The sequence below is a fragment of the Triticum dicoccoides genome, chromosome 7B (assembly GCF_002162155.2).
Source record: "Triticum dicoccoides isolate Atlit2015 ecotype Zavitan chromosome 7B, WEW_v2.0, whole genome shotgun sequence".
In the NCBI taxonomy this organism is placed as follows: Eukaryota; Viridiplantae; Streptophyta; class Magnoliopsida; order Poales; family Poaceae; genus Triticum; species Triticum dicoccoides.
In genome coordinates this window covers 526,576,889-526,602,946 of record NC_041393.1, presented here as the reverse complement: position 1 = coordinate 526,602,946, position 26,058 = coordinate 526,576,889, and the positions used below count along the sequence as shown (strand labels likewise).

Here is a 26,058-nt window from a genome sequence, read left to right as displayed (position 1 = left end):
CCCCTCGGGGAAACTCGAGGTTTGGTTTTAGTTGTACGGATTGCTCATCTGAGTGTGCCCTGAGAAAGAGATATGTGCAGCTCCTATCGGGATTTGTCGGCACATTCGGGCGGTGTTGCTGGTTTAGTTTTACCCTGTCGAAATGTCTTGTTGTACCGGGATACCGAGTCTGATCGGAACGTCTCGGGTGGAGGTCTATTCCTTCGTTGACCGTGAGAGCTTGTGATGGGCTAAGTTGGGACACCCCTGCAGGGTATTATCTTTCGAAAGCCGTGCCCGCGGTTATGGGCAGATGGGAATTTGTTAACGTCCGGTTGTAGAAAACCCGAAGTTGACCTTATTTAAAATACATCAACCGCATGTGTAACCGTGATGGTCTCTTCTCGGCGGAGTCCGGGAAGTGAACACGGTGTTGGAGTTATGCTTGACGTAGGTTGCTATAGGATCACTTCTTGATCATACTTTTATCGACCGTGCTTTGCCCTCTCTTCTCGCTCTCTTTTGCGATTGTAGCCACCATATATGCTAGTCGCTTGCTGCAGCTCCACCTCATTACTCCATCCTTCCTATAAGCTTAAATAGTCTTGATCTCGCGGGTGCGAGATTGCTGAGTCCCCGTGGCTCACAGATACTTCCAAAATCAGTTTGCAGGTGCCTATGTTACCGAGCAGGTGACGCAACCAAGCTCAAGGAGGAGCTCGATGAAGATCTTGCCCTTTGTGTTGTTTCGTTCTAGTTGATCAGTAGTGGAGCCCAGTTGGGGTCGATCGGGGACCTTTGTCGCATCTGGGGTTCTTCTTTTATTTTGGTTCCGTAGTCGGACCTTGATTGTATCTGGATGATGTAATGCTTTATTCATGTAATTGTGTGAAGTGGCGATTGTAAGCCAACTATGTATCTCCTTCCCTTATGTATTACACGGGTTGTGTGAAGATTACCTCACTTGCGACATTGCTTTCAATGCGGTTATGCCTCTAAGTCGTGCTTCGACACGTGGGAGATATAGCCGCATCGAGGGCGTTACAGAGGAGGTGAAGAAGAGTCCCGGCTGAGATTCTTTTCCCTCGGCTCGGTTGGGCCATTCGTGCTGAGGCCCATACGGATAATAACCCCATCGGCAGACGAATCGTTCTTTTTTTAGGTATATGATCCTGGACACAAACGTCGATAATATTGCAGAGACAAAATTTAGTACCACCTCGAATATGTTTTAAATTTAAACTGAAAGCATAAAATCACGGAAAGAAGCGTATTGTGACGATGAACCTGACAAAGTAAATCCGTGCTTTATTATATTATTACTAGCACAAAATGCCTGTGCGTTGCAACGGGAGTCTAGAAAAAAATATAACGCTATTTATGAAACAACGGGTAAGAAAATAGGTGGAAGACGAAGCTTTGGAGGCTCGCTGCTCTAAACTTGTAAGGATGATGCTAACTAAGTGACAACATTTTTACTTGGGGACGGCATTCCGATGACCTCGTCAAGGTGATGCAAGAGTTGGCAACATCTGGTTCGCGTCCACATATGTCATAGATCTTGGACTGTGGCCAACAAAATAATCAGATGAGGGGCAATGTCTAAATTATTGACGGTATCTAGATTAGTATATCGGTGTGAATAATTGGAAATTTCTCACCAAGCTAAGGGCATGTACAATGGTCGATAAGGTAGTCTTATCTTAAATCTTGTATGTAATTTAGAGATGGCAAAAAAACATGTCTACAATGGGTCATTTCTTAGCCTTATCATCAATAATTAGTTATTCCTAAAAATGTGGTGAGACATATTGTGCTAAGAGATCATCTCTTGCCTTCTCTTAATTAAGAGAAGACAAGCCTTCTCTTATGATTTCTCTCTCATCCACCTCATCATTTATCCTACGTGGCATTGCTAAGATAGAACCATTGTACATGCCCTAAGACTCCAATCCAAGCTTTTGCATTAATTCTGCTACAAAAATTCATAGCATTATTTTTTAATTCATTAGCATGTGGAACGTGCAAAGCCAACATGCGATTCCATATATATCGATGGGATCGAACCCAGGATCTCGTGGAAGAGACCACGCGCCACAACCAGTTGAGCTAACGAAGGTTGTTGAACAAATAGCAGCCTAAAGATTTAAATATCAACATCCAGCATCGATCCGACATATTTCTAGATTTTCAAACGCAATGAACCAAAACTGAGTATTTTATGACACACAAACAATTTTAGCTTTGTAAACATTTTTTTAAATGAATTTTTTTAAAAAGGAAACATTTTCAGAATTTCTGATTTTTTTGGAAAACAAGAACATTTTCTGAAATTCCCGAACATGTTTTTATTTGAGAAAAAAAATCGAAACATGATTTTTTTGAATTTGTGAACAAATTTGAAAACAGGAACAGTTTTTTAAAATTCCCAAACATTTTAGAATTTGTGAACAAAATTTTGTAACATGAAACTTTTCTGAATTTTTGAACAAATTTTAAAAACGTGAACATTTTTTAAATTTTGAGAACAATTTTCGAAAATGGATTTTTTAAATCCTGAAAAGTTTCTAATTTGTGAACAAAATTTTATAACATGGACATTTTTGAGTTTATGAACAAATTTTGAAACCTGAATATAGTTTTAATTTTGAGCAAATTTTGAAAACTGAGACATGTTTTTTAAACCGAACATTTATTAGTTTGTGAAGAAAATTTTGAAAGGCGAACACTTTTTGAAATTTGGAACATTAATTGAAATAAGCAAAAAAATGAAATTGTAAAATTTTATGAAATTTTTGGAGAAATAACTAAAAACAGGGACATTCTCAAATTTGTGAAACATTAGTTGAAAAAGGAAAAAAGAAGAAAGAAAAGGTGAACACTTTTTGAAATTGAACATTATTTGAAAATAAGCAAACAATTTTTGAAATTGTAACATTTATGAATTTTTTTAACAAATAACTAAAAATAGGAGATTCTCAAATTTCTGAAACATTAGTTGAAAAAGGAAAAAATCCAGAAGAAAGAAAAGAAAAAAGATAAAAATATGAAAATAAAAAGGAAAATAAAAAATTAACACGAAAAAAAATATAAAAAGAAAAACCGGTTCAAGAACGTTCCCAAAACCGGAAAAAACCCCGGCTTGGAAGATCATAGAAGGTTTCCGAAACCGGGTATGGCTGAACGCTAAACAGGCCGGCCTACCCAGAGCGCTCATCGATGGCTTGTGTGAGTAACACCCCAGCACGGCAGAGAGCTAACTGGGCTTCTGAAGGCCCATGAAGCTAGTGTAACGCCAAGCGCAGGAATTTTTACGTACGCTGAACGATTTTTACGTAATTATTAGTACCACCTCGTTTATATTACGATTTTGTCCATACAAATTGTAAAAGCGTATTATGACATCAGAAGTAAGCGTATTGTGACGGTGAACCCGATAAAGTCGATCCGTGCTTTATTATTAGGGAGAGATATATACTAGGAAATATGCCCGTGCGTTGCAACGGGAAGAATAAATGGTCCTAACTCAATAATCATGACTTATAACCGTCTACTCCCACACACAGATAGGTCATTCAGGACCTGTTTTTCAGTATTACCCCATCAGTTCTGACGCTTATCCTCTTTCCATTGAGTTCAATATTGGATCTATGTTTGATAAATCGAATTCAGCACTCTCAAAATATGCAGAAGTTGAAAATCTTATGAAAATAAATAAATAATTGATTGGTCGCAAATTATACTTCACTCAAAAAATAGAAGAACCAGCTAAGTATGATTAAGTGGTCGTGTTAACTAACAATAGAATTAGGTAAATTTTGGTGCGAGGATCTATCTAAACGATAAAAAGTAAGCATTGACATACTCTAAATATTCAAAAGGTAAATGTTCAAAACACATATTCTTTTACATTGATTTACTAAAAAATTATGTATTTTTGGAAACGGAAGGAGAAATTCTAAGACCTAAAAAGCTATGGAGAGGCAAATCACTTACATGAGTATAGAACTATAGATGCAAAGACTCAAGTAGAATCTACAATAGCAGATCCATTTTCACTACAATCAATAATGTGACCATACCGGTATCGGTAAAATCGTTTAAAGATTTGAGATGTACATTACAAATCCTATATGCGATCCACATACCAATGTGATGATATATTAAGTTTGCTCATAGAGCTTTTTGAGAGCTCACGTGCATAGTACCTATTCAAATGAGTGTCCTAGTATACTCCTTAGAGAACAAAATGAATATAAGCTTGCATATTTTTTTTACTAACATAGCAACCATGGGAAAACCATATACCACCCATTGCATCGAGAAAGAACTATTGCAGATCACCAAAAAATCATATTGAAATGGCCATGATCCCAAATATAAAATTGTAAGATGTTAATAATGTATGCAGATTTATATTCCTCTATATATTTTCATTATCCCTCTCGTTGGAATATAAGATGATATATAATTTAGCATGTATATGAGCAAAGTTAGGAAGTAGCCAGCTATAAAATATTGGTCGGAAATATGGATTGGGTATTAAAACGCAAGACATGCTCCACCTCTTAATCAATTCATTTCTTTAAGCCATTTAGCCTAGCAATAAACCACATCAAGTGTCACGAGTGAATGAGGAAGATAGATGGACAATGCTACATTTTATAAAAATATTAATCTCGCAAAAAACCGCCTGTATGTAATGTAATTTTCGTCCATAAATAGCGACCGTAAACAATTATAAATCTACGGAAATTAGTACAGTAAATCTGTAATCTTGTCATCTTTATGATGCACAACCAAATCTAAAGCTTGCTGAGGAGGGCCGTTATGATGCTTCTTGGCTAGCTTTCTACATAGCGAAGGTTCAGTATAGATCTTTTATGTACCTCCATTAGCCCAGCCATGATGGTTCTGTTAGGAACGAAATAGGCAACTGGGAGACTGAGATGCTCTTTTTTGTGTGTGTGTGTGTGGGGGGGGGGGGAGGCTGAGATGCTTACACACCATCAACATAAGATACTTGCCCATAAAGTACATCCGTGTCTGACCATGGGTAACATCCAAATTCCTAAAATCACTGTGTATTCTGCAGACTTGATTCCCCCTAAAAATATGACAAACTCCACACCTCTAGACTTCTTTCTTCTCTGAAAAATCTGAAAACATACCAAGATCTGATTATAGAATAAATTTTTATGATCTGTTAAATAAGAAATTCGTATGAATATACATGACAAAACTGAAGTCTCCATTGTTGATTTCTAACAACAGGAAATTTGAGTCACACCTGAAATCTTCAGGCATTGGTAGTCTATTGTCGGCACAATCATAAATTAGCTAGAATCCTGTCGTGCAAATTACCAACAGAAAATTGGACTTCCTCTATTGAAGGGTTACTGGATTCTGTATCCATCTAATATCCTGAAAATATGAGGTTGCTGGGGAGCTCTGCTTGAATCAGAACCTGCTCCAAAGCCTGGTGCGCAGTGATCCTACGATCAAATACGTGTACATGACAGTAATCCACAGCTGGCCGGCATAACAAATCAGTCTTATCTTGAGCCATGATTCATGAACGGAGGCATAGTTGATTCATAAATTGAATAGTTAGATCGAGGATTCTTCGGATGACCTAATTGCCTTGTCTTGGAGAACTGAGAAGAAACAAAAGAATCGTGAGTTATGAATCTTTAGCTTACATAATTGCTTCATGGATTATTCATGGGGAAAAGCTTTAGTCTGGCACCCCGGCCGTAGTACACCTCGAGGATTCTTCAGATGACCTAATTGCCTTGTCTTGGAGAACTGAGAAGAAACAAAAGAAACGTGGATTATGGATCTTTAGCTTACATAATTGCTTCATGGATTATTCATGGGGAAAAGCTTTAGTATGGCACCCCGGCAGTAGTACACCAAAACAACAACCTGGGCGACATGCCGGCAGCATCGTTGACCGATGAGATTGTGCGATACATAATTGTGGATTTATTGATTAGAGGAGCACGTACCTGAAGCGAGTACTGCTGCTGCTATTGTTTCCAGCAATGATGCCATGGAGCCCCGCATGTCCCCTGATTCATATCGGCCACGCAAGGCAGCATCCTCATTGTTCAAGGACTTCACGGGTGGCCTCTCTGGGAGGCAGCCAACCGCCTCGCCTGGCAGCTGCACAGAACGCCGCTGGCCAGATCCCGTTTAGGTCCTGCTGGTGCTGCCCGAGGTTGTACGGAGTGAGATCGAACAACTTCATGTCAGGTATAGCTCTGAACGTCATGAAAGCATAGAGATCGTGCTCAAGATTGCGCCGATGGTTGGCCCTCTCCCGCATGAACAGCACCTAGCCCTCGTCCTCTCTGAGTAGCCCATCGCCTGTACGTCGTACGCGCAGGTGCAGGCACCATGCTTTCGCTCGACAACTCGACGAAGCAAAACTCCGGCCGGTCGCCGAACAGGTCGACGGAGGTGGTGTTAGACTGTATATGGATACGTAGACTTGTGTATACGTGTTGTACTTGTACTTGTACCCTTTGGTACTTTTATATAATGAGATAGCCGCACCCCCAAGGATGTCGAGCAGTTGCCCCAATATTCTAGTTTTACATGGTATCAGACTAGGGCTTCCGTCTTCCGCTGCACCCCTTGCGCCGCCGCCACCGATCGCTGCCGCCGCCGCCTAGCCCGATGGCCTCTGCGCTCTCCGCTGCCGCCTCGGCTTCCTCTCCTGCTGGCGCGCTCGTCGCTCCCTCATCGGCCTTCGTCGTGTCCCCCCCGCTCGCCACGGCCTGGCGGCAGCCGCCGCCGCCTACTGACAGCCAACTGCAGGGCGGGCAGGGCGGACAGGAGCAAGGCGGGCCGAACCCGCCCCAGCCGCCGATCGCCCCTGGTGGCGCCTCGACCTTCGCCTTCGCGCCGCCGCCCTCTCGCGGCGCTACACCGTCCGCCTACGGGGCGGCTCCCCAACCCTACGGGGCCCCTCCGCCCTACTACGGCGCTACGCCGACATACGCTCCGTGGTACGGCGCCCCTGCACCAACCTATGGCGCCGCGCCACCGATGCCTTCTACCTGGCCGCCGCTTCCGTCGTCACAGATGGCGCCGTCACCCTATGGCGCGGCCTACGGCGCTGCGCCCGTCGTGTCTTCGGTCGCCACGCCTGGTCCGGTCGATGCTCCTTCCGGTCCTGGTTACGAGGCGTCCTTGGCCCTCGCTCCCCATGACGTGCCGAACATGGGTCCCCATGCGGGTTATGCTCCGGCGCCATCGCCGTTCTACTTCTCGCATCTTCTTCCGGTGAAGCTTACACCGGACAACTACCTGTCCTGGCGGGCGTAGGTGCTACCTCTCCTACGGAGTCGCTACTTGGAGGGCTATGTTGATGGCTCTATCCCGTGTCCACCGCCGTATCACCCGGCTCATCATGTATGGGTGGCCCAAGACCAGGCGATACTTTCGGCCATCCAGTCCTCGCTGAGCCCGAGTGTGTCGTCGCTTGTCATCTTCGCCGCGACATCCCGTGAGGCTTGGTCTGCACTTCACAGCAGTTTTGCCTCTCAGTCTCAGGCGCGTGCTCATTCTATCCGCACCGAGTTAGGGGAGACCAAGCTTGGAGGCCTCACCATCACGGAGTACTTCAACAAGATGTCCGGACTTGCAGACACGCTGGCCTCTATTGGTCAGCCCCTTGGAGATGAGGACTTCACCACCCATGTCCTCAATGGCCTCGATGATGACTATGACAATCTCATTGAGAACGTCCATGGGCGCGAGGCGCCTCTCCCACCGCGGGAACTGTATGCGCGGCTCCTTGGCCGCGAACAGCGCATCAAGGCGCGTCGATCTACTCCGAGTTTTGCCTCTGCTAACGCCGCAACCCGTGGCAAATCGCAGAAGCCGTCGCTCCCTGCCAAGCCGGCAGGCACATCTCAGCCCCCGCGGGGCGCCGCGCCGTCCATCACAAGAGGTTCACGGCCGGTGGCTTGCTGCCCCAGTTGTGGTGCTCAGCAGGCGTGCCAGCTGTGTGGGATTGAGCGCCATGTAGCCTCTCGCTGTCATCGCCGCTACAAGCAAGATTTCCTTGGCCTCGGCAACAATGGCAAGGGGAATGAAAAACAGGCGGCCGCTGCAGTGGTGGGTCATGAGCACGGGCGTACCCCATCCTACTCGATTGATCCCTCCTGGTACATGGACACGGGAGCTACCAACCACCTCACCAACGACATGAGCAAGCTCTCGGTCCAGGAGCCATATCGCGGTCATGATCAGGTGCACACCGCCAACGGAGCAGGTATGCGCATCTCCCATGTTGGTCAGGCATCCCTTCTTGCACACAATTCACGAAAACTGCATTTGTCTAACATCCTTCGTATTCCCACTGCTTCTCGTAGTTTGTTGTCTGTTCCACAACTTACTCGTGACAATAATGTCCTTGCTGAATTTCATCCTTTTCGTTTCTTTATCAAGGATCAGGACACGAGGGCCGTTCTGCTTAGCGGTCGTCTTCGCCGTGGCTTGTATGCACTTGATGCGCCAACCGCACCTCTCATGCAGTTTTCCCCTCAGGCGTTCAGTGGTGTTCATGTCTCGCCTACACATTGGCACGCGTGACTTGGTCATCCTGCCGCTCCCATAGTTCGTCATGTGTTGCATCGTCATGAGCTACCAGTTGTGTCCAATAAAACTGCTGAAACTATTTGTGATGCCTGTCAGCAGGGCAAGAGTCATCAACTTCCGTTTTCAGAGTCTAGTCGTGTTGTGAAACATCCTCTTGAGCTCATTTTTTCTGATGTATGGGGTCATGCCCAAACGTCTGTTAGTGGCCATAATTATTATGTCAGTTTCATTGATGCTTACAGTCGGTTTACCTGGCTTTATCTTATTAAGAAAAAATCTGATGTGTTTGATGTGTTTATCCAGTTCCAAGCACATGTTGAGCGTCTCCTTAGCCAGAAAATTATTCATGTCCAAAGCGACTGGGGGGGGGGGTGAATACCACAACCTCAACTCGTTCTTTAACAAGCTTGGGATTACACACCGTGTGTCTTGCCCCCATACGCATCAGCAGAATGGGACTGCCGAACGTAAACATCGTCACCTTGTAGAAACTGGCATCACTTTGTTAGCTCATGCCTCCATGCCTTTTAGGTTCTGGAGTGATGCTTTCTCCACTGCCTGTTTTTTGATCAATAGGCTTCCTTCACGACTACTGAACATGAAAACCCCACTTGAACTCTTGCTCAATGAAATCCCAGACTACACCTTTCTCAAAGTCTTCGGGTGTGCCTGTTGGCCTCACTTGCGTCCATATAATAAACATAAGCTAGAGTTTCGGTCGAAAAAGTGCGTTTTTCTTGGGTATAGTTCCCTTCACAAAGGGTACAAATGCCTACATGTTCCCACCAATCGCGTTTACATTTCTCATGACGTTGTTTTTGATGAGAATGTGTTTCCCTTTCATGCACTTCCGAATACCTCTATCACTCTTATGCCAGACGCTTCTTCTATCACACCTGTGCCTGATCAATTTGTGGATGTTGCATATGCTCCTGTGTTGCTTCCTAACCATGCTGCAGGTATTGGCCGTGGTGCACGTCTCGAGCTCCTTGAGGAACAAGCACCGGCGCGTCCTAAGGACGATCGCGTGCATGGGCCATGCATACCGGGCGGTGCACCGCAACCCGCCAGAGCTGAGCCCGCGGCTGCCTCAAGGGCATCGCCCGAACCCGCTCCGCGAGTGGCACCCTCGCCCGCCTCGTGGGAGTCGCCCGGGCTGGCCTCGCCGGAGGTTGCTCCTGGGCCAGCCGCGCCAGGCTCGCCTGGGCCGGCTTCGGCTCACGATGGGCCGGCCACCCCTGGCTCGCCTGCTTCTTCGGCACTTAGCGGCTCCGGCGTGGGCCTGGGTGATGTGGCCGTGTCGGGCGCCACACCGCCCGCCTCTCCGACGCCCAGTGGCTCCGGCGTGAGCCCTGGCGACTCGGGATCGCTTCCTTCGTCGCCTGCGTTATGCCCTGCGCCGACACCACAACCTGTTGCTCCTCGACATCGCACGCGCAGTCAGATCGGTGTTTTTCAGCCTAAGATCCGGACCGATGGGACTGTTGCGTGGCTCGCCGCGTGCATGGCTCAGGCTGCTGCGGATCCCACTGCTGAGCCTCGCCACTTTCAGGCTGCATTAGGCATTCCCCACTGGCGTGCCGCGATGGAACAGGAGTTTCAAGCATTGCTGAAGAATGACACCTGGCAGCTTGTTCCTCCAGTATCTGGGGTCAATATCATTGACTCTAAGTGGGTGTTTAAAGTTAAACGGCATGCTGATGGCTCCATTGAGCGCTACAAGGCAAGGTTAGTGGCTAAGGGCTTCAAACAGAGGTATGGTCTTGACTATGAAGACACGTTCAGTCCAGTTATCAAGCCTACTACCATTCGTCTGCTACTATCCCTTGCTGTTACTCGAGGATGGTTTCTCCGTCAGCTTGATGTGCAGAACGCTTTTTTGCATGGAGTTCTGGAGGAGGAGGTTTATATGCGTCAGCCACCAGGGTTTGTAGATCCTGCACGTCCTAATCATCTCTGTCGTCTTTTTAAGGCGCTTTATGGTCTGAAGCAGGCTCCCCGTGCCTGGCATGCACGTTTTGGTTCGGTTTTGCGATCACTTGGGTTCATTCCTTCTACTGCTGACACATCACTGTTCCTTCTTCAACGCCCTGAGGTTACGATGTATTTACTGGTCTATGTTGATGACATTATTCTCATCAGTTCCTCAGATGCTGCGGCAGATCGTCTTGTGGCTGCATTGAGTGGTGATTTTGCTGTTAAGGATCTCGGTGCCCTGCACTTCTTTCTCGGTCTGGAGGTGTCACGGTCTTCTGCTGGAGTCACTCTTACTCAGAAGAAGTACGCTCTGGATTTGCTGCGTCGTGCTGGTATGCTGCAGTGTAAACCTGTCGCTACTCCTATGTCTGCCACTGATCGGTTGTCTGCCTTTGATGGAGATCCTCTCTCCTCTGATGATGCCACTGAGTACCGCAGTCTTGTTGGAGGCCTGTAGTATCTTACTATCACCAGACCGGATGTCTCTTATGCAGTCAATCGTGTCTGTCAGTTTCTTCATGCGCCCACGACATCCCATTGGTCAGCCGTTAAACGCATTCTGCGATACATATGTCTCACTGCATCTCATGGTTTGCTTCTCCAGCGTGCGCCGTCTTATGAGATCTCAGCCTTCTCTGATGCTGACTGGGCTGGTAGTCCCGATGACCGGCGATTCACGGGGGGGTATGCAGTGTTTCTTGGTCCCAACTTGATTGCCTGGAATGCTCGCAAGCAGGCTACGGTGTCTCGCAGCAGCACAGAAGCCGAGTACAAAGCAGTTGCTGATGCGACAGCTGAGATTATTTGGGTTCAGTCCTTGCTGAGGGAGTTGCGAGTTCCTTCAGTTCACTCTCCAGTACTTTGGTGTGATAACATTGGTGCTACATACTTATCATCTAACCCAGTGTTTCATGCTCGAACAAAACATATTGAGGTTGACTATCACTTTGTTCGAGAGCGTGTTGCACAGAAGCTGCTGAGCATCAAGTTCATATCATCAAAGGATCAACTTGCTGACATCTTCACGAAGCCTCTTCCACAACCACAGTTTGTAGGCTGCAGGCGCAATCTTAACTTAGTTTGTACTTTAGGCCACAGTTAAGATTGAGGGAGGGTGTTAGACTGTATATGGATACGTAGACTTGTGTATACGTGTTGTACTTGTACTTGTACCCTTTGGTACTTTTATATAATGAGATAGCCGCACCCCCAAGGGTGTCGAGCAGTTGCCCCAATATTCTAGTTTTACAGGTGGCGCCCAAGGTCAGGTTGACCTACCACAACCGGCCGCTGAAATCAATTGTTTGTTTGTGCAAGCACGTGCGTGAGGTGATGTTCGTTTAAGAAGGGCTCCTTGTCCTTGATGAAGTGCCCGTGAGATCCGGATTAGTGTATTTATTGGAAGGATTTAGGGAAGGCGTGGAAGGTGAAGAGGAAGGAGACCGTGTCTGCTGCGGCAGCGGATCGACCTCCTGTGTTTTTTTATGGCGGTGGATCTGCTTATAATAGAGAGGAAGTAGGATCGATGAAAGAAGAGGAAGGAGATCGAGTCTCGTCTCTCGTGAGGCAACGCATCGTGCTCCTGTTTCTTTTAGGGAAAGAAGGCCCAGCCCAATTAGGTACAAGAACGTACAAAAAGTACCACCTTGGATTTTGGAAAAATTATGGACGTGTTGAAAAAAAAATGAAAGCGTAAATTTACGGGAAGAAGCGTATTGTGACGGTGAACCCACGGAGTCAATCCGTGCTTTATTATTAGGGAAAGATTAGAGAAAGAAGAAAGATTTTTCAATGAAAGCCCATTAAAGGAAATTAAGTGGGATGGGCTAGGCTAATTAGTCCCACTAGCACTAAAAAAAAGGCTAATTAGTCCCGCTTAATTCCATCTCCATCTGCAGCCTGTGCTCCATCCATCCGGCTATAGCCATTTAATCCCGAGAGCCGTGATGAAATCAGCAACATCTTTGATGCTCAGACCATCAAGTGCTTTGGCCTACAAACCTTTCGCCAGTTAAGCAAGCAATGGCCACCCTTGTAATCCTCAACCCCCTTCCAAAGGAATGCTCCAGCTCGTTCGGCCATCCATCATTTGGGTTAGGAATCGTGTAATTCATTTGTCAATTCCAAAAACACCTCGTTTGGCTGCCACGGAATCAACTACACGAATTCATGCCATGATCCCAGACGATGGACACCATGTGTACAGGCCAATGCTGTCCGGAGGCCCGTCATTCGTTTGGAATTTGCCTCTCACCCCGAACCCGACACCCGGGACCTCGCCCGCTCGATTCCCTCCACCTCGTCCTGCCGCCGGTGAACACCATCACCTCGCCCGGGTGCCTCCCTCCTCTCCATCTCTGCCCACTCCGATCTCCTCCAAGTACGTCGTGCCTGCCACCAACATCGCTTCCACCCGCCTCCCCTCTTTTTGTTTTCGAAACAGAGGCAAAAACTTTGCCTCATCTCATTAAAAAAGAAGAAACATTAACAGTCTTAAGTGAGGACCATCACCCCTCCACAGATGGAAAAAGAAGCCTACTCTCGCGGCATAATAGAACTCAAATGCTTTGCCCCAGCCGAGATCCCAATCCTTGGCCTCGCATTTGATGTGATCAATGATGAGAGATGGCAAGGTGGATTTGTTTATGAAGACCCTCACATTTCTCTCATTCCATATCTCCCAAACAACCAACATCAGCAGTGTGGTCATCGCACGTCTTCTGTGGCCTTTCCTGTGAGTCGTGGCCTCCCACTAGGCGTGGACCGAGGGAAACGCCTGCCACACAATGGTGTTAATCTCCAGCGCCCCAACCCAAGATTTGACCGCATTCTAGATACGAGTGGAAAACCTACATTTGAACAACATGTGTGCCGCTGACTCCGGCTCGCGTTTGCAGAGCTAACATAAGCCGCAATTTGGCCAACCTCGCTTCTCCAGATGGCCGGCTGGCCAGATTCTGTTTTTAAGGACAAGCCAAGCGAGAAATTTGCATTTGGGAGGAGCCCAGTTGCCCCACATTGTAGGCAGCATGAACGAGTCAATCGTCCCAAGGAACTGAGCTTTGTAGGCAGACGCCGTGGAGTATATTTCGTTAGCGGTGAACTTCCAAACAATGTCGTCGGCAATGTTGTCTTGAAGTTGTACTTGTTCCTAGATAGACCACATAGAGCAAAATTGCACGATGTGGTTGAGTGAGAGTCCGCTAGCCATGTGAATGTTCATGAGCCAAAGGTCGTGCATCGCATCACTCACACTCAGGTTCTCGCCCTTTGAAATTTCAAAGATCAGAGGAGTGATGTCCCTAGGTGTGACGCCCGGATAATTAAGCTACAGTAATCCCAAGTTAATGCTGCCATGTCATCATTTTCACTGCTGCTAAATGCCTCTTTGATTTAAATTGATTCAAATTCAAATTAAATTGCAATGTCAAATAATTACATATTCAAACAGTAAATCAAAAATGTTCGTTGAAAATATTCACTATCTAATCGACATTCATTAACCAACATTTTATAAAGTGGTTGAGTGCCCTCAAATAAATGAAAGATGGGCCAATTCATTAATTAGAAAGCCTTTTCTAATTTATGAAAATACAAGCTATTTTTAAATAACCCACCAAAACTTTTTGGTAGTGTCTTGTATTACATCACTAATTTGGGCCAAGTCTCACATTTTATAAAACCAAAATAAAAAATTAGAAACAGTAGAGGAAATAAAAAAATAGGGGAGAAGAGAAAGAGGAAAAGCCCTTTGCTCTATGGCCCGACGCAGCCAAGGCCCAACCCACCCCAACTTGCCCTGTTCCTCTCGCTACAGGGGACAGGGACCGTGGTGGCAATCCGCCGGTCGTGCCGTGTGTGGCGGCCATCCCCGCTTCCCCGACGTCTACAAGTAGTCCTGGCCATCTCAGGCCCGGCCCTAAAATCCAGGGCCTAGGCCTGATGGGCTTGCCCGTGGGCAGGGCTTGGGCCTGAGTTTTGAGCCCACCAGTAGGGCATGGACGGGTTGGGCTTGGCATATTGGCATTTTAAGGAAGAGGCCCGGCCCACGGCCCTAAGCCCTAAGGGCTTTTCAGGGCTTTTTACTAGATGGGCCGGGCTTGGGCTTGAAAAGTAGGCCTGATGGTAGGGCCTGGGAGGGCCTAGGCTTCAGTTTTCCGCCATGGGATTTTTCAGGCCCGGCCCAAGCCCAGCCCAGCCCGGCCCATGGCCAGATATAGCTACAAGGCACCTTCCCTGGTGCCCCTCTCTCCCTCCCCGAAACCCTAGCTACCCCGTTCCCATCCCCCTCGGCTCCCTCGCTCAGATCCGCCCGCACCCGCAGCCACCGTCGCCATGCCCCCGCCGTAGGCACGGCCACCGAGCTCCTCTCGCCGCCTCTTGGTGTCACGAAGCTCCGACGTCGTTGACTGCGTCCTCCCCGTCCACAAGATCGAGCTCGGACCCCCTCCACCGTCGAGATCGAGCTCTTTTCCCCACCCGCGGTCGCCGGTGAGCTCCGTCCGCTGCGACCGTCCTGCTACTACTAATCCGTCGCCGGCCTTTCATGTGCCACACCGTGAGACTCTGCTCCTTCTCCTCCTTTTCCCTGTTGGATTCGGTCCATTAGCGCATCTTCCGCTCGTTGTCGGAGCCTCCGGCCGCTAGCATGACTCCCTCTCCGTGCTCCGTTGGCCTCTGGCCACAACCGGTTGCACCCGACCACGTCCCCGTGCGTGCTCGCCCGCGCGTGGTGGTGCCTCCGCCGAGCCCACCGTCCTGCTGCCGCTGCTCATCGCCGGCCGGCGCTTCGGACGCCATGGCCGGAGCTCCGCTCCCGCGCGCGGTCATGCGCCCCTGGCCGTGCCCCCGCGAGCCCTTGCGAACTGCTGCCGCCTACTGCTTGCTGTTGCCGCAGCCGCTGCCGCGCCGTCGCCGCCCCGCCTTTGCCTGCGGCCCGCACCGGCGCCCCACTGCGCCCGCCGCGTGCAGACTCGTCCGCGCCTGCCTGTAGCCGCCTGCGCCCGCAAGCGCGCGTCCACCGCTGCTTGGTTGTCGTTGTACTAATGCTAGCCACTGTAGCTTCTACTAGCTAGCTTTTCAAATTCTACACCAACTAACCCTCTGGACAACCCCTAAACATCGACTAAACGACTTTTAACCGGAGCAAAAATATTATGGGGAGGTAGTACACTTGAGAAGGCTTAAATGTTTCCATTGGACCAAATCCGTTAGATGCATGGATTAAATCCTATGAAAATCGCAAAATGCTAAGTTCTGTTAGCTAAAAAAAACTGAAAACAGCTTTATTTTCATAGCTACTTTAGAGCTGTTGTTGATCAAGCAAATGAACTCTATCATGGATGTAAATGGTACTAACATGTAGTTCACAGAGAATGCTCAATTTTGATATAAGGGCACTAACACATAAAATGTACAGAACAATAGTTGTAGCCTTTTGAAAACTGCTAAGTGATGTTTAAAAAAACTGACCAAATCTCAGACTTTGTGAAATTAGGGATTTTTCCGGGTATGGATAAATCTTTGAAAAATCATAGAGAATTAACCGTATCTCGGATGAAAAAGTTTTATACATGAAATTTGCTCATAACGACGAGACTGAAAAAGTTTTATACATGAAAGTTGCTCAGAACGACAAGACGAATCCGAACACGTGGTCTGTTAGTCCGCCACACTTCCCTAGCATAGCAAATGTCGAACCTTTCCCCTCCGGTTCATCTGTCTGACAGACGCCCGGAACCGGGAAAACTTTCCCGGATGTTATCCCACTTCACCGGTATCGTGTAGCACTGTGTTAGAACACCTTTAGCCCCGCTCATTGTCATGTTATGCATATGTTTGCATGTATTTACTGTTTCTTCCCCCTCTTCTCTCCGGTAGACCCCGAGACTGCTGCTAATGTCCTTGTGGTCGACTACGTCAACGACGACACTTCTTCCCTTTCAGCGGAGCTTCTAGGCAAACCCCCCTTTGATCATACTGATATCGCCCATTCCATTCTCTCATGCTTGCATTAGATTTTGCTACTGTAATTGATTGCTCCTATTCTGTTGCATACCTTGCTTTTGTAACCTGTTATTGTACCTTACCTGCTTATCCTAAACTGCTTAGTATAGGTTGGTTAGTGATCCATCAGTGAACCCCACCTTGTCCTTGTTAACCCTGCTTCATCATCGACAACTCGATCAACATGATCGACGACCAGAGCCCGACACCTCACATCACATCACGCCCCTTTTGTTGCTCGACTCTGCAGAGCTACTATCGAGTGCCGAGGGTGGTACCTCATTACGCACTCCCGATGATAATTCTGTAGTGTAGCTATTAGGTCGTGGTCATCGAGGGTGATTCCTCCTTGACCACTCCCGATACGACTCTGTCGTGCAACCCCTCAAGTGTGAACCTCGAGGGTGGTTCCTCTTACGTTCACCTTGATGATTACATCGAGTGGAATTCAAGGAGGGTGATTCCTCGGGTTTTCCACTTGATGTTTGGACACACGGTTACCCGAACTTTACTTGAGACCATTGTTGAAGTCAGGTCGGCCCTGAGGGGTACCCGCGAGTTGATGTGAAAGTCGGGCGGGCCCGTTGAGCACCCGCGAGTTTTCTACGTGGCACGGCCGGGCATTTTGGGCCCTTGTCGTAAGTCCTTGAGACGGGGCGATGGGGTCACATTGTCGCGAGTCTCTGCTCGTCTCCGCGAGCCCCCAATGCACTAATGGTTTGGGTATTTGTTTTGAGTTGGCCTCTGGCCTTTACGCACTAACCACCATGCGAGAATAGTTATGGGCCTCGATGTCGCAGTATCAGCCGAAGTTTTGTCAGACGTCCAGTTCAGCATTGTGGCACGGTCGGATCGTGCTGGCCATCAGAGGCGGTGCTGGTATCCAGCCTGCACACAACGACCCGGAGTGCTGCGGGCGATGGGCCCAAGACCCCGGAGTGCTTAGGATGTAGACCGGTGGGGACCTCTCTGCTGAGCCTAGGTAGGGCTGCGACGTGTTGATCTTCCGAGGCCGGGCATTGACCCCAGAAAGGTGTGTACGGCCAGAGTGATCGAGCGTGTTGGGTAACGTGGTGCACCCCTGCAGGGAAGATATATATTCGAATATCGTGTCCACGGTAATGGACGTTCAGACTTAAATCCTGATCTTATATAACTAGAAATGGATACTTGAGATATGTGATGGATATGTGGCTCCGAGATTGCTTTACCGCAGGGAGTTCGGAAGGATCTCTGGGCGTTGATGTTACAACATGCTTGTTTAATATTAAAATGCTATTCTTTACTCTTCTACATGCTGCAAGATGCTTGGAGCTGCTTAAACATGCTAGTCTTCGTCAGGCTAGGCCTTCCCCTCTATTCTGGCATTTTGCAGTTCAGTCCACAGATACAAACCTTCCATTTTGATACCAATGCATACTTAGTATAGATCTGATGCTTGCGAGTACTTTGGATGAGTACTCACGGTTGCTTTGCCACCCCTTTTCCCCTTCTTTCTTCTTTTTTGGTTGATGCAACCAGATGGTGGATCCCTGGAGCCAGATGCCACCGCCGACGGATATGACTACGTGGAGACCGCCGACGGCCAGGAGTAGTTAGGAGGTTCCAGGCAGGAGGCCTTGCCTCTTCGATCGTTGATGTTTGTGCTAGCCTTCTTAAGGCATCCTTGTTTAACTTATGTCTATACTCAGATATTGTTGCTTCCGCTGACTCTTGTGTATCGAGCTATGTATTCGAGCCCTTGAGGCCCTTGGCTTGTAATATGAAGCTTGTATTCTTTTATTTGTGTTTAGAGTTGTGTTGTGATATCTTCCCGTGAGTCCCTGATCTTGATCGTACACATTTGCGTGTATGATTAGTGTACAATTGAATCGGGGGCGTCACAAGTTGGTATAAGAGCCGACTGCCTGTAGGATCCCCTTTCCAACTCCTTGGCCGAAGTTGAGTCTAGTCTTTGAAAAACTGTTTTACTAACATGGCTGTGTGGCTTACGAGCCCACGTCGCCATTGGGTGGTATTAGGATCTTTTATTCCTCGTCTATACTCTGGGACTCTGATCTCTCTTCCTTTCGGTTTAAATGATTTTGCTAAATCTAACACTAGGTTCTCGTGATCACATCCACCCGGAGATTTGTATTACCCCTTTCTCGAATTGGGAGCCAAGTTTTGCTTCACAATATTTCACTGGCCGCAGGATCCTCTTGTCGTGGGCACCCTGCGTCGTCACTTTCAAATCCCTCGCTCCAGTGGTTATCTTCGACGTTGATGTAGACTTTGCTATGTCCCGTTGTTGTATCCCTCCATCGCATGCGTGCGTGCCGCTATGTCTTGGATGTTTATCTTACCCGAACTCATACGAACATCGTGTAATTGGCTCTATATATGTATTAGTATGTCTTCAATGACTACTGCTTTGTACATACTGCGCTTTTGCTCGTTGTTCTGATTACACCATGAATGATTCCTTACACTTGCTTCACCCCTTGCTAAACTACCCCCTGTTGCTTTTAAGCAGGATGGTTAGACCCCCCTGGTCGTGGCCATGGTGGCGACAATCCACCACCGCCTGAATACATGACCGGAATGATACAACAGTTGAGTTGAATCGCCAGTTCATGGAAGGAGGCGTGGCTCAGTTCCCGCGCCACTGCAATACTTTGCGCACCTCAACCATGTCATATACCGCAGCTAAACTCAGCCCTTTGATGCTGATGACTGGCTTCGTGACATCACTTTCGAGTGGAGTATGCTGATGTAGCCCCCGTCAACTATGTCGCCTTCATGACTTACTACCTGAAAGGTCCCGCTGTTCAATGGTGGAATAGCCAGAGGCATTCCTTAACTGTTGGAACCGCCATCACTTGGCCAAAATTCCAATCTGGATTTCGAGGGCCAATGTCGAACCACCCTGGTTAGTCACAACGTCCCCGTTGAACTTGAACGGTTGGAATTCCATGTTTGCCCCATTGTTTTGAAGTCTTCCAATGTTAACCTCATTCTAGAAATGGAATGGTTGAAAACATACCGCTTCTATCATTTGCGCCACTCAAACCGTCCATCTACTACATCCTTCGAGGGAGATAGTAAGCTGCCAGGCTCATCTTGTTCGAAATGTCGAAGCACAGATTTATTCCTTGAATGCGTGAAACATTTCTCCTCTTATGAGAATTGAAATCCTCCAGTCGTTTCCAGTCCATGACCTCGAACTTGCTACAGTTAAATTTGCACTGAAGTTGTGGCGACATTTCCTTCTTGGTAATCATTGCGAGATCTTCACCGATCAACAAAGTCTGAAGTATTTGTTTACTCAGCTAGATCTGGATCTCCATCAACAACGAAGTGTGGGAACAATTTCAGACTATGGCTACAGTATTTCTTATACCCCTGGCAAGGCTAATGACATGGCTGATACCCTAAATTACAAGTCTTATTGCAACTACCACATGGCCTATAAAGATCAACCCCTACAAGATGATCTCACTTACAGAGAGCCATCTGATCCGCGTTCTCGTTCTAGCTGAACGTCGCACCCGTCTGAGGGCTATCAAGTTTCTAATAGTTCAGTGGTCAAATCCTTCTCAAGATGAAGCCACTTGGGAACTCGAGGACCGTCTTCGTGATGAATACCCCGCTTTGTTTCCTTCTACCTCCTAAAAATCTCGGGACGAGATTTCTTGTAGTGGAGGAGAATTGTGACGCCCGGATAATTAAGCTACAGTAATCCCAAGTTAATGCTGCCATGTCATCATTTTCACTGTTGCTAAATGCCTCTTTGATTCAAATCGATTCAAATTCAAATTAAATTGCAATGTCAAATAATTACATATTCAAACAGTAAATAAAAAATGTTCGTTAGGTTGCAAATATTCACTAACTAATTGACATTCATTAACCAACGTTTTATAAACTGGCTGAGTTCCCTCAAATAAATGAAAGATGGGCCAATTCATTAATTAGAAAGCCTTTTCTAATTTATGAAAATACAAGCTATTTTTAAATAACCTACCAAAACTTTTTGGTAGTGTCTTGTATTACATCACTAATTTGGGCCAAGTCTCACATATTATAAAACCAAAATAAAAATAGAGACACTAGAGGAAATAAAAAAATAGGGGAGAAGAGAAAGAGGAAAAGCCCTTTGCTCTCTGGCCCGGCGCAGCCAAGGCCCAACCCACCCCACTTGCCATGTTCCTCTCGCTACAGGGGACATGGGGGCCGTGGCGGCAATCCGCCGGTCGTGCCGTGCATGGCGGCCATCCCCGCTTCCCCGACGGCTACAAGGCACTTCCCCGGGCACCCCTCTCTCCCTCCCCGAAACCCTAGCTACCCCGTTCCCATCCCCCTTGGCTCCCTCGCTCAGATACGCCCGCACCCGCAGCCACCGTCGCCATGCCCCCGCCATAGGCACGGCCACCGAGCTCCTCTCGCCGCCTCTTGGTGTCACGAAGCTCCGGCATTGTTGACTGCGTCCTCCCCGTCCACAAGATCGAGCTCGGACCCCCCTCCACTGTCAGGATCGGGCTCTTTTCCCCACCGGCGGTCGCCGGTGAGCTTTGTCCGCTGCGACCGTCCTGCTACTACTAATCCGTCGCCGGCCTTTCGTGTGCCACACCGTGAGCCTCTGCTCTTTCTCCTCCTTTTCCCCGTTGGATTCGGTCCATTAGCGCATCTTTCGCTTGTTGTCGGAGCCTCCGGCCGCTAGCACGACTCCCTCGCCGTGCTCCATTGGCCTCTAGCCACAACCGGTTGCACCCAACCACGTCCGCGTGCGTGCTCGCCCGCGCGTGGTGGTACCTCCGCCGAGCCCACCGTCCTGCTGCCGCTGCTCATCGCCGGCCGGCGCTTTGGACGCCATGGCCGGAGCTCCGCTCCCGCGTGTGGTCATGCGCCCCTGGCCGTGCCCCCGCGAGCCCTTGCGAACTGCTGCCGCCTACTGCTTGCTGTTGCCGTAGCCGCTGCCGCACCTGCGCGCCATCGCCGCCCCGCATTTTCCTGCGCGCCCGCACCGGCGCCCCATCGCGCCCGCCGCGTGCAACCTTGCCCGCGCCTGCCTATAGCCGCCTGCGCCCGCAAGCCCGCGTCCACCGCTGCTTGGTTGTCATTGTACTAATGCTAGCCACTGTAGCTTCTACTAGCTAGCTTTTCAAATTCTACACCAACTAACCCTCTGGACAACCCCTAAACATCGACTAAACGACTTTTAGCCGTAGCAAAAATATTATGGGGAGGTAGTACACTTGACAAGGCTCAAATGTTTCCATTTGACCAAATCCGTTAGATGCATGAATTAAATCCTATAAAAATCGCAAAATACTAAGTTTTGTTAGCTAAAAAAAACTAAAAAACAGCTTTATTTTCATAGCTACTTTAGAGCTGTTGTTGATCAAGCAAATGAACTATATCATGGATGTAAATGGTACTAACATGTAGTTCATAGAGAATGCTCAATTTTGATATAAGGGCACTAACACATAGAATGTACAGAACAATATTTGTAGCCTTTTGAAAACTGCCAAGTGATGTTTAAAAAAACTAACCAAATCTCAGAATTAGTGAAATTAGGGATTTTTTCGGGTATGGATAAATCTTTGAAAAATCATAAAAAATTAACCGTATCTCGGATGAAAAAGTTTTATACATGAAAGTTGCCCAGAACAATGAGACGAATACGACACACGGTCCGTTAGTCCACCACACTTCCCTAGCATAGCAAATGTCGAACCTTTCCCCTCCGGTTCATCTGTCTGACAGATGTCCGGAACCGGGAAAACTTTTCCGGATGTTATCCCACTTCACCGGTATCCTGTAGCACTGTGTTAGAACACCCCCGCTTATTGTCATGTTATGCATATGTTTGCATGTATTTACTGTTTCTTCCCCCTCTTCTCTCCGGTAGACCCCAAGACCGTTGCTGATGTCCTTGTGATCGACTACGTCGACGATGACACTTCTTCCCTTTCAGCGGAGCTTCCAGGCAAGCCCCCCTTTGATCATCACGATATCGCCCATTCCATTCTCTCATGCTTGCATTAGATTTTGCTACTGTAATTGATTGCTCCTATTCCGATTCATAGCCTGCTTTTGTAACCTGCTATTGTACCTTACCTGCTTATCCTAAACTGCTTAGTATAGGTTGGTTAGTGATCCATCAGTGACCCCCACCTTGTCCTTGTTGCCCCTGCTTCATTATCGACAACTCGATCAACGTGATCGATGACCAGAGCCTAACACCTCACATCGCATCACGCCCCTTTTGTTGCTCGACTCTGCAGAGCTACTATCGAGTGCCGAGGGTGGTACCTCATTACGCACACCTGATGATAATTATGTAGTGTAGCTATTCGGTCGTGGTCATCGAGGGTGATTCCTCCTTGACCACTCCCAATACAACTCTGTCGTGCAACCCCTCAAGTGTGAACCTCGAGGGTGGTTCCTCTTACGTTCACCTTGATGATTACATCGAGTGGAATTCACCGAGGGTGATTCCTCGGGTTTTCCCCTTGATGTTTGGACACATGGTTACCCGAACTTTACTTGAGACCATTGTTGAACTCGGGTCGACCCTGAGGGGTAACCGCGAGTTGATGTGAAAGTCGGGCGGGCCCGTTGAGCACCCGCGAGTTTTCTACGTGGCACGGCCGGGCATTTTGGGCCCTTGTCGTAAGTCCATGAGACGGGGCGATGGGGTCACATTGTCGCGAGTCTCTGCTCGTCTCCGCGAGCCCCCAATGCACTAATGGTTTGGGTATTTGTTCTGAGTTGGCCTCTGGCCTTTACGCACTAACCACCATGCGAGAATAGTTATGGGCCTCGATGTCGCAGTATCAGCCGAAGTTTTGTCAGACGTCCAGTTCAGCATTGTGGCACGGTTGGATCGTGCTGGCCATCCGAGGCGGTGCTGGTATCCACTCTGCACACAACGAGCCGGAGTGCTGCGGGCGATGGGCCCAAGACCCTGGAGTACTTAGGATGTAGATCGGCGGGAACCTCTCTGCTGAGCCTAGGTAGGGCTACGACGTGTTGATCTTCCGAGGCGGGGCATTGACCCCAGAAAGGTGTGTCTAGCCAGAGTGATCGAGCGTGTTGGGTAACGTGGTGCACCTCTGCAGGGAAGATATATATTCGAATACCGTGTCCACGGTAATGGACGTTCAGACTTATATCCTGATCTTATATAACTAGAAATGGATACTTGAGATATGTGATGGATATGTGGCTCCGAGATTGCTTTCCTGCAAGGTGTCGGGGAAGGATCTCTGGGCGTTGATGTTACAACATGCTTGTTTAATATTAAAATGCTATTCTTTACTCTTTCTACATGCTGCAAGATGCTTGGAGCTGCTTAAAGATGCTAGTATTTGTTAGGCTAGGCCTTCCCCTCTATTCTGGCATTCTGCAGTTCAGTCCACATATACAAACCTTCCGTTTTGATACCAATGCATACTTTGTATAGATCTGATGCTTGCGAGTACTTTGGATGAGTACTCACGGTTGCTTTGCTACCCCTTTTCCCCTTCTTTCTTCTTTTCCGGTTGATGCAACCAGATGGTGGATCCTCGGAGCCAGATGCCACAGCCGACGGATATGACTACGTGGAGACCGACGACGACCAGGAGTAGTTAGGAGGTTCTAGGCAAGAGGCCTTGCCTCTTCGATCGTTGATGTTTGTGCTAGCCTTCTTAAGGCATCCTTGTTTAACTTATGTCTGTACTCAGATATTGTTGCTTCCGCTGACTCTTGTGTATCGAGCTATGTATTCGAGCCCTCGAGGCCCCTGGCTTGTAATATGAAGCTTGTATTCTTTTATTTGTGTATAGAGTTGTGTTGTGATATCTTCCCATGAGTCCTAGATCTTGATCGTACACATTTGCGTGTATTATTAGTGTAAGATTGAACCGAGGGTGTCACACTAGGCTTGGCCCCAAGCAGCCATGGGGTGTGCCAAAATTTGGCGGTTCTGCCGTCGCCCACAGCGATGGTTGTATCCGCATAAAATAGGTCCATGTCAACCTTAATGCATGGTTTCCGCAATCCAACCCAGGCCCTGACAGGTTCTTTCCATTCATACCACGGCTACCGTAACTGGAGCATGTGAGCGTACTTTCAGAGGTCCAAAATCCCCAATCCGTCGTAGTTTTTTGGTCTACAGAAAAGCTTCTAGTTAACCTTGCATTTTCCACCAGAGACCTTGTCGGAGCCCGCCCAGAGGAAGGCACGCTCAATATTCTCAACTGCATCCAGGACCCCCTCTGAAAGGATGAGGGGCATGATATGATAAGTAGCTTGCGCCATAAGGACCGCCTTAACGAGTGTGACCCTACCGACGACTGTGATCTGCCCACCTTGCCAGGGGACAAGCTTCCCAACAACCTTGTCGACCAGGGGTTGAAGGTCAATCCTCCGGAGCCGGTGCATAGAGAGTGGCAGCCCAAGGTACTTCATGGGGAAAGTGGCCCGTTTGGTCGGGAAGTTGTCCAACACTGCGTCAAGATCGATGTCAGCACAATGAATGGGGGCCACAAGAGTCTTCTCCAAGCTGGTAATGAGGCCCGTGACCTCCCCAAATCCGTATAGAATGGCGGTCAAGTGCACGTTGTCCTCACAAATAGGAGCCACAATGGCCGTGTCGTTGGCGTATGGTGTGGTGCGGATGCAAGCTGCCCGACCGCCCATGGGGTGCAACTGGTTCTTGCGCGTGGCTATGTCCAAAAGGTTATGCAGTGGGTCTATGGCAAGCACAAATAACAGCGGCGAGAGGGGGTCTCCTAGACGGACACTTATATGGTGCTTGATGGGATCCCCTAGAACCCCGTTGAGTGAAACTCTAGAGGTCGATGTTCTCAACAACGTAGCAATCATGTCCCTGAACCTCACCGTTAATCCACGACGGCAAAGGAGATCAAGTAGATAATCCCAGCGAACGGAGTCAAAAGCTTTCTTGATGTCTAGCTTGAAGAGAAGGGAGGGATTTTTCAAACGGTGCAGCCTGTGCGCCAAATTCCGAACGTAAAGAAAGTTGTCATGGCTGCTCTGCGTCTTGATGAAGGCTCTCTGGGACCTAGAGAGTAGAGACGAGAAGGTGCGTAAAGGGCACAAGCCACGAGGCCATTATCTTGGCCACAATTTTGGCGATTGTGTGGATGAGGCTAATAGGTCGAATATCTGAGATCCTCTTGGCACCCTCTTTCTTGGGGAGTAGCACAATGTTGGCTGAACTGACCCACTGGAAGTGCTCCGCGTGTAGGCAAGAAAAATTATTGACCACAACCATGACATTGTTAGGGAATGCAGTAATTTCAAAAAATTTCACACGATCACGCAAGATCTATCTAGGTGATGCATAGCAACGAGAGGGGAGAGTGTGTCCATGTACCCTCGTAGACCGAAAGCGGAAGCGTTTCAATAGCACGATTGATGTAGTCGAACTTCTTCGCGATCCAACCGATCAAGTACCGAACGTTCGACACCTCTGCGTTCAACACA

General features: G+C 48.1%; 1 protein-coding gene across 1 annotated transcript in view; it reads left to right on the top strand.

The window, feature by feature from the left end:
* The window catches only part of LOC119338330, a 108,112-nt gene that overhangs the window by 39,926 nt on the left and 42,128 nt on the right, over positions 1-26,058 (top strand). Inside the window, exons 12-13 of the mRNA XM_037610622.1 lie at positions 4,172-4,201; positions 12,951-12,984. Coding sequence (XP_037466519.1) covers positions 4,172-4,201; positions 12,951-12,984 — 64 coding nt within the window. The remainder of the gene's footprint in view (positions 1-4,171; positions 4,202-12,950; positions 12,985-26,058) is intronic.